General features: G+C 36.5%; 2 protein-coding genes across 2 annotated transcripts; both read right to left on the bottom strand.

Annotated features, from left to right (window-relative positions):
* Nucleotides 1-2,016: 2,016 nt before the first annotated feature.
* On the bottom strand, nucleotides 2,017-4,026 carry LOC134795070 (spherulin-2A-like). Its single transcript, XM_063766908.1, has one exon. The coding sequence runs from the start codon at nucleotides 3,452-3,454 to the stop codon at nucleotides 2,636-2,638; it is 819 nt and encodes a 272-aa protein (XP_063622978.1). The 5' UTR covers nucleotides 3,455-4,026; the 3' UTR covers nucleotides 2,017-2,635.
* Nucleotides 4,027-5,430: 1,404 nt separating this feature from the next.
* Nucleotides 5,431-8,732, bottom strand: LOC134795166 (alpha-(1,3)-fucosyltransferase C-like). Its single transcript, XM_063766996.1, has 3 exons — nucleotides 7,584-8,732; nucleotides 6,636-6,746; nucleotides 5,431-5,632 (listed from the first exon to the last, which is right to left on the bottom strand). Exons 1-3 carry the CDS (start codon nucleotides 8,570-8,572, stop codon nucleotides 5,431-5,433), a joined length of 1,302 nt encoding a protein of 433 aa, XP_063623066.1. The 5' UTR covers nucleotides 8,573-8,732.
* Between the last annotated feature and the right edge of the window lie 8,378 nt (nucleotides 8,733-17,110).

Raw genomic sequence — 17,110 nt, 5'->3', positions numbered from 1 at the left:
GCACATAAGCACATACACGATTTATGTTTTCACCAAATAAATATATTTGAATATATTAAACTACAACCCTCTCTGTCATAGTTATTAGAATAACACTATCGTATGAGGATCGAACTTACAATCACCATGAACAGATATTGTACCTAGGTGCTTCTGTCGCACAATGGAGGGTATAAAACGCGGTCTATGCAAACTACCCGCTATATTCACACAACGATAATATAAAAATAATGATTCTATTTTTAACTCGCCAGTATCAAACAAACCTACAATTCTACGGATAGTATGCCATCAATGCAGCCTATGGACGAACGCAACATGTATGTAGGTTTTCCTCAAGATATAAAATGACATGCAAATAATTAAGTTTAAATGAATTAACGTACAAGTAGTCAATGGGCAGCGGTCACGTGATGGATTCGTGTAATCATACACGCCCACGGCCCGGGTGAAGCTTCGCTTGATGATTGCGAAATCTGCATCTTTTGGTAGCTGCCCCGCGGTGACCACACGCCCAGTCTTCACGCCCATGGCTCAACCATGGTACCAGGTGCTGTCAGCGGCGTCTCGCCCATTGGAGGTTGCTGGCTCTTGTCCAAATCTTGAACTCGTGAAGACAGCAGCTAATCCTCATATCTGCAAACAAGCTTAACACATGGTTTTCCTTACAAACTAACACTCACAGGACTCCTTATTGACTCGACGCTCTGCTGACGGAAAAAAGCCTCGAATCCTCTTTTCGATTCCTTAAATAACCTCGCTCGCGGGTTCCATGAGAACCCCTAAACCGCCATGTTAATGCAAGTTCCTCAATGGTTGAACCAAAATCGAAAGTTTTGATTGGTTAACATTTGCCACCCTTGCATATGATTGGTCTACTTCATTCCCGCGTATTTTGATTCATCTACCTTACAACAGATGGCATCTCTAAGGATAACATGAATAAATTAAAAAGCACAATGAAGGAGTAGTAGTATTTAATTAATTAAACAATAAATATTGCTCTAATAATTTTCATCTAAAATATTAAATTATATAATTTTGCAGGGTAGCAAATAGTGAACCAAAACTAAGCTACCTACTAGTTTACCCATTGAAGGCCAGATGGCGCTCCGACTCCACTGTCGCATTAACAGTGCCAATATAACGCGGGAAATTCAATCCTAACAGATTCAGTAATTTCCGAGAGAGTAAATAAATGAATGTAGATGTCAGTCTGTTACAACATTCATTATGTTAGCCAGGTAGAGTTTGCTGTGAGTTTATTTTTGCAGTTTGCTGAAGTGGGAAGTGTGCTCGAGCTATGATTGGGATCCTTACCTCGACTGACAGCTTACAGTGGATATGGCTTCATAATTAGAGATTATTAAGGATTAAGGTTTCCTGGGGTAAAAAAAAAATGCTTAAAAATTCCATTTAAAACTGACAAAAGTTTAGCCGATGTCGATGTATCCGATGATTTAAGAAAGTATATACAGGTGACATCTGCAGAAATCACCTTTTTATGTCTCTCATACAGAACCAACTCTTAACCTTTCATCTGTGGCTTGTCAAAGATGTGCTATTTAAATAGTGACAATTGATGTTAAAAAAATGCATGGTCTAACACTACTTTGTATAACGAAATGGTTCTTTTGACGTGATAACGTCTTATAAATCGATGAAAACCGGTAGCATGCACGAAAAAGTGTCACGTTGTGGACAGATCTCCATGATAACGTTACGTAATGTAATGGTAAAGTTTTCTTATGACGTTATCACGCAAAATTATCGTCCGTAAACCGACTTTACAGACAACCATTTTTTTTTCTAGTTGATTAGAAGAAAATCCTGGGAATGTCCATAGCGGTTTTAAGCAGAACTCGTTCGGCGCCGCCAAAGTTGCAGTCAAATAAAGTTGGAGAACTGCGACTAATGATGTATGTCACTGACTTGTTTCGTTTGCTAGCAAAACACTACAGGGGGTTTGCGTTGGTATGTTTATTTGAAAACTAAAACTAAAATGAGTATACGTAATTCATGATGATCAAAATATGTAGGTAATTTTTAATACGGTGCATAGTAATAGGGATTCAGTAACTAATAAAGTAAGGTTTTATCCACTATACATTTTTAAACGTCATGGAAACGATTTTTTTTATGGAAACTGTATGTAAATGACAAAAAACGGTAGACCTAGAGTAGACCTAAGTACTTGTCAAGATCACAAAAATACATTGTTATTTGGGCTCCTTTTTTCGTTTGGTTAGAATTTTCGTTGTCTTAATTCTGAAAGATTGTACTCAAATACAAAATGATGATGTTAAACATCTCTTTGTTTCTCACTATTAGGAAATGATAAACTTAAATTTTTGTAGTAGTAATAGTAATAAAACACTTTAGTGTACCAAAATCAAAACAATAGAGGAAAAATAACATTCGTCATTAGTACAAAGGCGAACTTATCCCTTTAAGGGATCTCTTCCAGCTTTGAGGAATAGAGGGAAAATTTGATACGGTAGACATGCGTACACGCGTGCTGTTTTGTTGCTTGAGTCTGGACACTTCTAAGTGTCATTTCAATCAATCAAGTGTCAATTTGCTGAACACTGGGCGGCACGATGTGACTTTTTCCACTAATCATCTTCCCAGTATTTTAATCAATTGCGTATGCAAATGCGTTGATAAAATATTCCATGGTGATTATATCAGTATTATTCTGGACAGCCGACATACTGCCAATGGTCTTTATGAGCTCTCTTACATTATATACCCAGAAATGATGACCCTTATATCTTGGATAAAAGTTAGCAGCCACATCTCCAAAAACACTTGACTCATAATCCACTAACACGTCTATATTAACTTTAGTAGCGTTTAATACGTACACAGCACTTTGGGTGGGTTCTAAACTGATTTTTTCTTTAATTTGCAAATTCATAGCATCTTCGGTAAAGTTATTGACACCTAAACGCAACATCAATTTCCGATTTAAACATACTAAATCTATATTATATTCAGCGTTTATAGACATTCGTTTACCAGTGAAGTTGTTGCTAACATAGTTATTAACATCTGCTTTAACATCACAAACTATTTCAGTACTGTTTGACTGGTTGATACAGTTATATTTAGATAGTGTTACTACCTCAGTTGCGATATTAATAATCTTTGCTCTTTTAACATTTGTTACTCTTGTAACTTCTGTCCAATTGAACCTTTCGTACAAGTTTCCCCATGGCGTAGGTCTTTTCACAAAGACATCATTAGGGCTGCCACCTGAGTATGCACGCACTGCTGCCTTTAGATTTGAAGTAGTAATGTCGAAGCTTATCATTTCGATGTCGCTGATGATGTTTCGGTCAGTCCCAGCAATGGTTACCGACGACTCGTTTTTTGCTGCTGCTTTAATATTGACGATAATTCTGCCAAAAGCCAGTGCGGGCAGTAGCATAATAATGATCCTAGTTCGCATAATTGTTATTTTGTAAATAATTATGTATGAATGATGGCTAGTATGCACATAGATTTGTTTTGATTTCCATTGTATAATAGTATCAAAATTATCGAGTTGCTGAGGTGTAATCGTGTTGTTTATGAGGCGTAGGTAACTCTTCCATCTATAGCAATTTTCCAGAAATCTTCAGAAACAATGTAGGTAAGGTAAACGTACTAGTGTTCGACATGCTAATGCCCAATAGATGGCATCTTGCTGTCACCTCTATTGACTCTATTTCAAGATAACATGTACTGGGACCGCTTCGAGCACCAGTACTTTTACCTTACCGTACTTATACGATGTTGTATGAAGTATAGCCAGGATTTATATGTTGAGAGATAAAATTAATGTTTTGATATAAATACCGACTGTGTATTGCGTAAAGCAAGTACAGATGTACGCACGCGCAGCTCCCGATTTCAGTTATCGAATACTATTAACTTGACTAGCAAAACCAAGAGAGCGCGAATAAGCCGAGTAAGTTATACCTAAAGCGATAAAGTAAAAAACGTCGCAGTTTGGTATTGGGCAACACGGCGATAGCAAAACATAAAGTAGGTAATTCACTTATTTGCATGGTCCCACTCTTTCGTGTAGAAATCTTCACGTTAAAATGCCTAAAACGCTGTAATTTTAATATAGGTATATAGCTATCCATGCCGTGATCGGCAACGGCGACCCTAGCTAATTACGAGCGTGAGCTCTAACATGGCTTGCAAAGCCGAACTTACTCTTAAACACTGTTGCAGGTGGGGCAGTTAAGATGACCAGGATCATTATAGGTATGGTAAACGTACTCGTACTGGTGCTCGACGCGGTCCCAATATACTTAGTATGCCATCTTGAAACGAAATGCCTAATCAGCCCAATAGATGACGCCTTGCTTACATGCTTACCTATCAATAGAGGTGATGACAGCAAGTTAGCATGTCGAGCACTAGTACGTTTACTGTAATTATACGACGGTTATTTAATTCTGAAATTGTAACTAAACAATTGCGTGTGCCATTATATTTAAAAAAAAAAACCCTGACCTGGTAACAGTAGCAACAGCAAAAGCAGTCCCCAAACGTTTATTCCCAATCCTCTTACCGCGCTCGTTAAGACTCATTATTCAAAGCCTCAATTCGGGATAATTCCAATTACAGAGTCGTTACCGTTGGCCGCCATTTTTTTACGAATATAATTAAAATTTTTGCTGACACCTTCGCCGCTAAGGCTATTATATTATGATGACGGCCTCTCGGTTCGATAGGACGGTTGAATTTACGGATGGAAGTGAAAATTATAATTTTAGTAGGCTTATAATTAACTAGTATAGTTATTAGGTGACGCAGACGTTTACGTCACAGACAAATAGTACCAAACATAATTAACATACACACCTACATACTTAACATAAACTTTGTTTTTGCTGATGGTTCAAATTAGTCCAGTTAAGCCGAACGGGAACAAAATATGGGTACGTCATGGAGTTTTTTTTTAATTTATAGTATTTTTTACAATATAGTAAAATAAAATTCTCCTTCCCTCCTCCTCCTCTAGGATAATTTTCAAGATTCACGTAGCTTTCTTCTAAAAAATAATTATAAGTGTGTAAGTAAATAAAGTAAAAGAAGTACCTATAAGTAAATAAACTTTAACTTATTAGATAAATAATAATAAATATTTCTTAGTTCTTAGGATATTTTTATGATTGTATTTTTTGGATAGAGGCATGTACTATATCAAATCTCTATCCAAAATACATGTAATATAAACAAAAAATTATAAACTACTATTAATATCTTTGGATATTTTTTTTAAATCATAAAATAATAAAAATAATTTATTTATACAAAAGGATTAACCTAGGTATATAAAAAAAACATATTTTTGGATTGAAATAAATTAATGATTAATATTATATTAAAAAAAGACTAAGTATAAACAATTTATTAATTCATCATAAATTATACCTTGGCACTGCTGGAATTTATTTGATCATCTAATACCTTTGCATCAGCCACCTGTTCCTGGCAGGCGCCCTCAGTGTTCCACCACTGGGTGAAGTTCCTAAGTTCAGAACGCTGATGGGAGTGGTTCAGCATTTCGCAGAGCCGGCAGAGGTGGGACCCCAGCGAGTTGGCTTTGTAGTTGTAGTTATTGTGCCACCTGTAAAGAAACATATGGTGTAAGGGTAAGGGCTCATTTAGACGGTGCGAGAACTCACATGCGAGTTTCATTACATTGCGTTATTTCATCGGTCGGCTGAATTGATGTAACCTCAATGGTCCGCAATGTAACTAAAATCGTAATACGAGTTCGCGCGCCGTCTAAATGAGCCCTAACCTAACCCTACCTATGTACGATATGTCATTGATCAACAAGATCGGCTGCGTCAACCACTTGCGAGCACACCAGAGACAGCAACGGAGTTGATAGCAGTCGCCGTGGCCGAATCGGCCGAGGAGTTATCCTTTATTTATCTTTCTTCTTAGGCTAGGTAATTTATAATATGAATATAAAAGTAAAATACAAAAACACATAACAAACAATAAAAAATACATATAAACACATTATAAAAAACCTAACCTAGGGTGCCGCCGGCAACGGGGCAAGGCCCAAGCTGCCGGTGGTCAGGGCTGCAGAGAGAGGAACCGGCGGACTATCCGCGCTGTGTCGAGGATCACCGCCTTCTGCATCTGGCCCTTGATCCAACCACCCAGTGAGAATCTAATTATGTAATTTGATATTTTACCAGTCAGTCATTATTTAACAGAAGTTTGTATCTGATGGAGTGCCTAAGACCGCTATACGTCCGTTCTTTTCACTGGACAATTGTCCGTGTTAGACAACGATGATCTTGTTTGTGTTCTTGGGTGTAGCTGTGCTGTCGGTGGGCATATATAAAACTCGCGCGCGTGTCCACATACTTGAAGTCGCGCTAGATGTATGGAGTCGCGCGCGAGAACGGAACTCATGCTAGCAGGTCTGCAGTACCTACCTACGCGATAATTACGCTACTCGATGCTAGATGTCGACTACGAAAATAATAGTCTTTTTGGTACTAAAACTGAAGTACGGAGTGAGCACTCTATGTAAGTATTTTTAACTCTATGGCTTAGGCCAGGACCCGGACCGTTCTAGCGTTAGCCATCCTTTATGTTAAACTTACCCGAAATATGTGGAATAAGTGGCCGGATCCTTAATGATCTCAAACATCAGCGATGCCAGCGCCACTGGGGTCATTTCTTTCGCGTCAATATACGAGTCTGGTGGCAAAAACCTGAAAGCAAAACAATAATTACTATATTGAAATTGAAAATCTTTATTTCAGGTCTGTCGACCCATATTCTGTTAGTATACACGGTGCTTAAAATATGTTAGTTGAGTACATAAATTGTAAAACCAATATATTAAATTAAAATTAAATTACATTAAAAATAATAAAACAATTAAAATCGAAATCAATTAAAATACATTAAAAATATAAAATAAAAACACAAATTATTCTACTTAACATATTGCCATACTGATTTGACTTGCACAACCCAGTAATTTTGAATTGGACAGTCGAATCTGTCTGCAATCAATTTCAGAATGCTGTTGTGGCTATTTCTTACCCGACTCAAGATGGATGCAATTTTTTTGCGCATGATTGCATAGAAGTCATCCGTTCGGGCCTCAGCAAACATGCCTGAAGCACTGCACCACCTAGGTAGCCCCAACAGCATTTTGAAGGCATTATTATACTGCACTCTTAGGGCATTATAAGCTCTCTATACTATAAGTTATTAAGTTACTAACTAGAGACTGATGACCCCACAGTCAAACTCATCTTTGAGTTGACTATTTTTAAGAATACCCCTGTATTTTATTACATAAATAAAATAAAAATTTGGTTCGTGCTTAGTATCCTTACAATGGAAGATATCTCCAAGTTGATCACTTTACAGACAATCAGTCTCTAGGTTAAACAGGAATATTTATTATTTAATAGAATATGATATTAACCGATATGTAGAGATTGAGTTATTGTAGAATAAGTTAAGTAGTTATGAGTTATATTGACAACTACAAGGTATTAGCAACAAAAAAAGGCACTTAGGATGTATCAACTCACCTAGAATAATCAGCACCTCCATAAACTATAGGCACAGTATAATAATTCAACGCATTAGACACTTTTTCCGTCACGTAATCCTCATCTAACGAGTTTTCAAACGCCAGATAAAAGTAATAGTCCCTTTGTAACATCTCCAAACAAGAATTCGTATCATCCTTAGGACAAGCATGTTTACCGCACATACCATAAATGTCTATTGTGAAATTATACATTTCCAGATATTTATTCAAGTCGGATACAAGATGTTCCCGTTTACTTTTTGTTTTGCAGTGTGATACAAACCAAGCGACCATCTTTGTTTTGCTATTTAGCTTCGATTTTACAGAGTTGGAGAGTGGGTAAGAATTATCAAGCCACTGCATTTTTAATTGAGGTCCTGCAATAGTACCGTTTTTGAAATAGATATTGAAAAATGGTTGGGGAATTGTTGAGTCAAGTCTGTAGCTCCATGTCCAGTTATAGTAGTTGTTATATAAAGGTTCGCAGACAGGAAATATGCCGGCTGGTTCAGAAGCAGTAAATATGTATTTCTGATGCAATGTTCTGATGTTCGGATGATAATCCCAATTGTTTTCAACGTCGAATAATATAGCGTCAAAATATCTAGGATCTTGGAGCAGGCCTTTATCGTTTGTCATAAAACAATTATAAACTGGGCAGTCGTTGTCCAAAAATGGCCTCTGTCCGTTAATAAAGTCCGGACTTGAGTAGTGAGTCATAGCTTGCGTCCACTTTAAAATATATATTAAATCTGTTGGTAATCTAAGCGGTTTCTGAAAGGTTAGATCAACGATTTTAATCCGATATTTGCTCTGCTTTTTCTCATTAATCTTTTTAATTTCTCTCATTATCTTCTTGTAACTGCCGGGAGGTCTGACGATGTATTCAATTTCGATTGCTTTCTGCTGTGGGCGTAGGAGTTTGAGGAAGTGTATGAGAAGCGCTATATAGGCGGCAAATAATACGGCCTTCAGTATTTGAGACATGTTCGAGACGCGAGTGCCAGACTGCGTGTGTTCTCTTAAATGACTGTTGTTTACAAATTACTTATGTTGCGTGATTGTGGGATGAATGCGGAATGTATGACGTTAAATGATCAGGTTTACGTGGAAAGGTTGAATGCTTAGTATTTGTTTCTTCCTATTGTTTCTCCTGTAAATAAGAGGTTCGCCGCCAGCAAAATTATCCGAGATCAGACAACACGATAAAGTTTAAACTGGTTTCAACTTTAAACTAAAAGTTGATTTATACTTAGCGTTAAGTAGCTTGATTTAACAATTTATACAAACATGTACCTAGGTATTTTTGACGTGATAACGTTTTATAAATCGATGAACACCGGTAGCATGCACGAAAAAGTGTCACGTTGTGGACAAATCTCCATGGTAACGTTGTGGACAGATCTCCATGGTAACGTTACGGCCACGTGTTTTCTAATGACGTTATCAAGCAAAATTATCTTCCGTAAACCGACTTAACAGACAACCATATTTTTAAAGTACGAGTATAAAATATATTTAAAAGTTGTAAAAAGCAAGTACACGACAAATTGAAATAAACAATCTGTATACATATACGTCACTGCGGAAGGAAATTAAACACAATTGGCTGTGAACAAAGTCCATTTTCAATCGCTCATGTCACAGAAATAGTACGCTGTACGCTACCCGGCGCTACTCGTCTATTTAGGAGGATTTGCATAGCGTCCGCCGAGAGGAGCGCACGTCTCGTGTACGCGATTCTAACCTAAAAAGTATAAAACATTTCGCCGCAGTATGGTTTCTACGTCCTTATTCGACACGCGCTCGTCCGAACAAAGAGATTTTCATATTTAATTTTCTGTTTAGTATAATTGCCGACATATTTCGCTCTGTGTAGTTTTTGTACTATTTGCATACGTGAGTTTTACCGGGAAATTATACAGAACGTTTGTTGAAATTGAAATATATTTTAAGTGTCTAGATTTTTTGGTATAGGTAAGGTAAATATTTGAATTACGGGTATTTGGAGATTATGTGGATTATATTTTCTAGAAGAAAGTGCGTAGTGCTTTTGCTTTATGTACCTTCATGGAACGTAGAGAAAACTCCGCACTCGCTATTTAATTTTTTTTATTATTATTCTATATATTAAATTCGCTCTCCATATTTCTCTCCGCTATTGAATTTCAGTCATTATTTATAAATCACATACTTAAAAAATGTTTATGGAATTATAGTAAGAAATACAGGCCGTTTCCCAACGTTCGGATTGAATATATTTTTTTTAGCACAGAGGCAGTGTCAATGTCAACCTACAAGATTAGATACCTACCTAAAGTTTGCTAATAGAATTTGGTCCCAAAAAACTCACTAAGTACTCAATTTGCGCGTCATCTTAAGACGAAACGGGAGCTGAGCTAAAAGTCAATTTTGAGATTTCAAGCTGAATATACCCGTCGCTCTGACGGGGCGTGAGAGACTGTATTTGTGTGTGTAATGCACGCACACAGATGCGTACGCTTGCACCCGCGCGCGCCTCATTGCCGACAATTTGCAATGTTATTTTTCGTGCGTTACTGCCACGAGGCGTTCACTTATTACTTACTGTGTTGCGATTGAATTTTTTGACCCGGCTTACGTTTACGGAACTCGATAATCTTTCTACTACTGTGACTTGGCTTTGTTTACTTGACTTTGCTGATCAGCTTATTGTTTTGGACTCCGTGAGTTGTGGTTACCTATTGGACCGCACGCAATTCATCTACCTTTATTCAAGTAATTAAGCGTAATTAGCCGAAACCTTTATAAGAGTGTAATTCATAAGAAGTACATAAGATATAATTTATGTACTGGTTTGCTGTTAGCTTTTAATTGTATCACTTTACATATATGTTACTCAAATAACTAACACGGTTACACTGTTGTAAGAACATTATTTTTCAGGTAGGCCTTATTATACCTACTATAGGCCTTATTACCTCCTAGTACCTTAGTAGTAGTAGTACTACTACGGAAATTGATTCAAAGACTCAAGACTGACTTAAGTGGCAGTAGGGTGTAGGGTTTTTTCTAGGCTTAATGAGTTCGCTGAAGCTTATTTTTTATACTTAGCGCACAGAACCACTAGTTTAACAGTATCAGCTCTAACCACATGTCACCATTTTGTCCTTTACGTAACAAACTCAGGGGCCCAGAATATCCGATGTACCTATCAAATCAAGGTTCTGTACCAAATAAGGCCCGGTTATTATAGTTCGTTATTTTTTAGCATTAGAAAGAAGGTAAACAATCATGACGTGTCTTTTTATTAATAATTATTGAAAAACGCTTTCAAAAATTAGTTTATATTACTTATGAAAGCAAAAGAATATAAAAAAGTATATGATTAATACATACATATATACATACATACAATCACGCCTATTTCCCGGAGGGGTAGGCAGAGACCACGGATTTCCACTTGCTACGATCCTGACATACCACTTTCGCTTCCTTCACATTCATAACATTCCTCATACACGCTCGCCGGTTTAGGGTGCTCTTGCTCATTAATATGATTAATATGATTTATTATTCTAACATATTTGCTATGACTTATTTTTCAATGGTAATTTTTAATAAGACATGTCAAAATCTGTTACCTTAATGCAAAAAAAAACGAACTTTAAGCGTGCTAACTTTCAAAATTTCATTTTTTATAAGATAGTATAAGTAGATGGGCAAAAATTTTGCGTCCATGTCCACCAGTGAGTAAGTGATTGAGATACCTAAACATTTAACTTTATAATGTAAAATGATATAATTTACTAACCTACTCGTTTAATTTCAGGTAGGTTGAATAAGGAACCAAGTAACCATGGGGAGGAGCAGTATTTACTAACATTTTCTTTTTGGGTCTTCAGAGTGTATCGTTTCCTTTTTTTTGCACATATTACACTTAAATATATATTCTCTGTGTAAACCCTTACGTCTTTCAATGACAAAGGCAAGATCAGCAAATGTACAATTTGTATGATCGTGCCTGATATTTGAGATCACAGAAAATAAATATTTTAAATCCACTATTCTGCGACCTTCTAAAATTTTGTTTTATCATGATTCATGATCAAAAAGCTCGGATTCAATAGTCATATCAAACGTCGATTATGCAGTTGATGATGAGCTTGCATTTTCTACCATTGGTGCTGCAAATGCATCAACCGGTGGCGATAAACTTTGCCCTCTTGTAAAACAAATTACTATTGTGATTGTGTCCAGCAAAAGGCCAAAATTCGGTTTACTTTCCTGTTTAAAATATTACTAATTTATTCATATTTCAGATTAGGTACATAGGTAACTGTCTGAATGTTACAATGCCAGCTGGCAAATTCTATCACATTTGTTTGTTTGGTAGTCATGGTAACATTCACTTACATTGATATCCTTATTAAGATCTGTATCTTATTATCCAGACCTTAAAATATTGCCACCGTTGCCCTTTAAAAAAATACTGTTTAAATAATTGGCTACTCAAACAATGCTTCTATAGTATAAATAATGACTACACAAAAATGGGTAGTATTGTATATAATGCACGAAATAAGGCCCGATTCTTAAGCGGGTTTAAATTTTGAGGCCATGTCCGCTAATACTATAGACAAAATATCAAGTTTAATAAACACAAAAAAAAAACATTGATGGGCCTTATTTTATAATTTAGGCCTTACTTTGTAATTTAAAGTAGAGTTAGGCCAAGAAAAATCTATAGCGATTTTGATAGAACACGCAGTGCAAGTATTATTTCAAACGTCGCTTCTATGAAATTATGACATATAAATAACACTTGCACTGCGTGTGCTATCAAAATTGCTGTAGACTTTTCTTGGTCTGACTCTAAAATATTCTTTATTACACCACAAACATAAAAACAAATTTAAAAAAAACCGGCGAAGTGCAAGTCGGACTCGCACACGAAGGGTTCCGTACCATTATTTATAAAAACGGTCACCCATCCAAGTACTGACCCCGCCCGACGTTGCTTAACTTCGGTCAAAAATCACGTTTGTTGTATGGGAGGCCCCACTAAATTTTTTATTTTATCCTGTTTTTAGTATTTGTTGTTATAGCGGCAACAGAAATAAATCATCTGTGAAAATTTCAACTGTCTAGCTATCACGGTTCGTGAGATACAGCCTGGTGACAGACGGACGGACGGACAGCGGAATCTTAGTAATAGGGTCCCGTGTTTTACCCTTTGGGTACGGAACCCTAAAACCGATTTACAATGTAGATAAAGGTAGCAACAGGCGGTCTTATCGCTGTTAGTTCTTATTCTTCGTTTATTTAGCATTAGAGTGAAGGTGACGTGCAATCGTATAATTATTTAGCTTTTTTTTGTAATAGTTATGTACTTAGTGGTTAATATTAGTATTTACTATTTTTTTTTTCAATAATGCTTAAAAACGAAGTATAGACATGACAACCAAATATTAACGCCATTGTAGGGCAGGATATACAGAACATGAATCATTTGTACTGTCACGCTCCGTGATTGTTGAGCCATTTAGGGTTCTAGCTAAATTGGACATTCCATAGAGCACGAGTAAGTATGGAACAACCAATTCAGCTAGGACCCTAAATTGCTCGACAATTACGAAGCGTGCCTGTAGGTACCTAAAAATTTTGTTAACCCATTTTAACCATGCAATAAAATATTTTTGATTTTGATTTCTAATTTGAAATATTAGAATCAAAAAGTTCATAATAGATTGTATATCATAACTACAAAAATGTGTTCCCTACTCTCAACCCAAAACCCCTTGTATCTTAGGATCTAGATATTTTCACACAAGACGGTTTATCGATAACTTCTTACATCACTAGATTATCGACATTAAATGTCGACTATTGCCCATCACTTTTCTGGCTGTGTACGTATTTAGAAACTTGACTCCGCCCCTAAAATTAGTGCGATAGGGACAACTGCAGCTGAGGCGAAAAATCCTGCGTAAAAATGACAAAAATCGAGGTTTCGTAGTCCTCTTTTTCCTCCCCCAAAACTTAACCAATCGTAACCAAATTTGGAAATCTAAATGATTATGAAATTATCTGTGTCGGACCGTTTTGCTTTTTTGGCTAATTGATATCAGTTTTGAATACCACGCCTCTCATTGCGGCATAGTCTATTAGGCCATTTTGGCCGTTTTTGAAGGGCTCTAGCGCCTTAAAAAACAAAAATATCAAAAAAAGCTAAACGGTCCGACACAGATATTGACAATATTAATCTGTGTTGAAAAAATCATTGCTCTAGCTTCAAAAACCACGGAGGAAAACGAGGACTACGTTTGTATGGAGGAATGACCACTCCTGTTGGCTCTTAATTCGAAAAATCAAGTGAAATATAGCAGAATGTCATAAACTGCTAATTTAGACATTATGTCCTTTAACTAAAAATAAATGGAACTAGAATTTCACATATTAATCGGACCAAAATCGTTAAGATATTATATTTTAAATGTTCAATATGCTATACCGATTGTTCATTGTAAAAGCGATCTAATGCCGTATGAAATAACTATCAAAATTCCAAGACAAATAGTTAAAGCGTTGAAACGGTAAATTTTATAGTCGATATTGAATATGAAATGCAATAAAGTGACAATTCAGAGTGAAAAATTAATAGCCGTATGATTTAATGCACTTGTACTTTAATGCACTTCAATAAAATTTATCAAGGCTCAAATTGCATTTAGTGGATTTACATGAAAGGTGAAAAAAAACAGAAGGGGCCTTAAGGCCAGCGCAAACCGGCGAAGCGCAGCGCAGATCACCGAGGAAGATTTACGCCGCGCAGCGCACACCGGCGAGGTAAAATCCCCTGCGATACCGCGAGCGCCCGCCAGCCCGAACGCTGGCGGCCGGCGCTCCAGGGAGCACTTAGGCGCAGGCCGGGGGATGCCGCGGCATACCGCCGCGTGTACTCTATCACACTATCACTATTAGTGACTAGAGTGCACGAGTTCTCCCCCGTCGTCCCGGCGCTACTCCGGCGCACTCGGGAGGCCTCGGCGCATACCGGGGGATGCCGCGGCATGCCGGCGCGTACTGCCGCGGTATCCTCTCACGTGCTCCTCGATGCCGCGGGGTAACAATCCTTCGTGATGCTCCGAGGTCGGTCGGTCTCAAAGCATTTAAATTTATACCTGAAGGTAATTGAAATAGAGAAGAAAATAAATTGATAATTTTAAAGAGAACTGCGCTGCGCTCCGCCGGTTTGCGCAGGCCTTTACACTTGACATACGACTGCGACTGACATAATAGGTATATAGGTACCTACATTAAAATTAATATATCTGTATATAAGAGGAGCTGTGACTGGTCACGTATTTATACACAAACAGTACATATTACAATTTTGTAGATAGAGAGAATATAATGGTCAGTAATATAAGTAAAGCCTGGCCAGTAATATATGATCATTGTCAAGAGGGCGCTGTTATTCTCATTTGTTATTCGGTGACAGTTCATAGTTTGAAAAAAATTGTTCCAGTGAAATTCTGCAATATGGCGCGTGATTATAAATTATGTTACTGGTCACGCTTTAAGTAATTGTACTGTAGCAATAAGTTATCTGCACTAAAGAAGGCCCATCATTATTTTCTAACATATGTATGTACATACTTAGTTTAATATCAACTTGCGGTTTTGTCTATGGTTCTAGCGAACATGGACATACAATTTGAACTCATTCACACTTATAAAAGTATGAAATTTTCGAAGTTAGCAAGATTAAGATCCGGGCCTTCTTTTGTGAAGGTGAAGGTTCTACGTCGCTTGTTGAGGCATTAATCATGGGGGCACGTATGTTTTTTTAATATTTTACATCTGTCAATTATAATGGCATTTAGTGTAAAATAGTGCGGAAAGATATTCGGAAAATAGAATAAAATAATGGCGTTACATTCTATGTGAATAAACTATGTGACTAGAGTTAGACCAAGAAAATTCTGCAGCAATTTTGATAGCACACACTGAGCAAGGGTTATTTAAACGTCATAATTTCATAGAAGTTTGACGTTTAAAATAACACTTGCATAGTCTAGGCTATCAAAATCGCTGCGTAGTTATCATGGTCTGACTGTACCTACTTATACTTTTTATGAAAATAATTTAACGCTCTCGCGGGAATAATGGGGACATTTGAGCCATGTACGATCCAGGACGGGTTATTTTAGATTTAATTTTATAATATTGAATGAAATTGTATGTATATTGTATTTTATTGTTTTATAATTCATTGCTTACTTATTTCTTAGTTTTTAGGTCTGTATTTATTATTAATTTTAAATGATTATGGTTTTAATGTTTAATGACATTTTGTAAAATAATGTATTAGTATTAATTGTGTTTGTAATCTTTCTTATGTACTTACAGTAAAATATATGCTAAACAAAATTAAGTTAATGATTTAACTCTCTGTTTAACTATTCTAACATAGCCGGCACAACTCCATTCATGTCAAAATATATTCAGTACGGGCTCTCAGTACATTGTAATGTAAAACCGGTACGGTATGCAAAACAGGCTCCCGAACCGACATCGTCAGCTGCTGTTGACATGCCAGTGTCTAAAGATGTTGACCGTACTTAGGTATAGAGTATAGTACTCTATTAGATTGGGCTGAAGTATTACATACCTATTTAATTAATAGGTAATATGATTTTTAGAGCAACGTGTTAAACTTAATTCACGGAAATCTCATGGGAACACTTTGGTCTTGTAAAAGTCTTGTTTATAACGAAGACGTCAAGAGCCCGGGAATTTATGGAATTATTTATATAGTAAAAGATTAAGAATTGGAGTACAACATCAAAGGTGTTCTTAAAAAATCGTATAATTTCTTCAATAAAAATATATATCCGTAACACAGAAACGTCGATTTGTTCATTAAATTGACGGTTGAAAAGCGCTGAGAAAGAAAATCAACTGTAATGTTCTTCTCATCGCTTACAAATTATTATTCTCGGGCAAACCAATTTATATCCGAAATAAGACCCGTAAGAAAAATATGACAGGTATTTTATTTATTTATTTATTTTATTTTATTATTAAGGTTCACCAACAGTGACAACAACAACTTATGCACTAACACACTTGCGTACTATTCAATTGTGATTGCGCCACCAATTACAGGCGAACACAGCATGCATATTACTCTAAACATTATCTTATCATTTTTTATCTTATCTCTCCCTGTCTTCCTTTCGTTTTATTACCTTTTCAATCATTTCATTTCATTCCAATGTTATACTTAACACGTAGTTTAAATTTTTATTGCCCAAGCCAAGCAAATTGTCGTATCAATTCTTGGGAATTATTCTAATAGTCATGTGGGTTCCCGAGTTCTACAAGTCTGATACTGATCTAGTTCGGTTCGCAGAAGATTAGCTAGGTACACTTAAATACGGCACATAGTCACATCTAAATTCAGAGTTGGATCGTCTATTCCCTCTAATGAGTTCCGATTTAAAAGTACTTATGGGTAATTAGATCATAACTACACAC

This window comes from Cydia splendana, chromosome 11 (assembly GCF_910591565.1).
Source record: "Cydia splendana chromosome 11, ilCydSple1.2, whole genome shotgun sequence".
Classification (NCBI taxonomy): domain Eukaryota; kingdom Metazoa; phylum Arthropoda; class Insecta; order Lepidoptera; family Tortricidae; genus Cydia; species Cydia splendana.
This window is presented reverse-complemented; position numbering and strand designations above follow the sequence as displayed.

Bases quoted from the DNA above. Each gene is read 5' to 3' on its own strand.
- LOC134795070 (XM_063766908.1), bottom strand. From the start codon at position 3,454: ATGCGAACTAGGATCATTATTATGCTACTGCCCGCACTGGCTTTTGGC.
- LOC134795166 (XM_063766996.1), bottom strand. From the start codon at position 8,572: ATGTCTCAAATACTGAAGGCCGTATTATTTGCCGCCTATATAGCGCTT. The intron at 6,747-7,583 runs GTGAGTTGATAC...TTTTGCTTTCAG, and splicing joins GGAGGTGCTGATTATTCTAG to GTTTTTGCCACCAGACTCGT. The intron at 5,633-6,635 runs GTAAGTTTAACA...GTTTCTTTACAG, and splicing joins ACTTATTCCACATATTTCGG to GTGGCACAATAACTACAACT.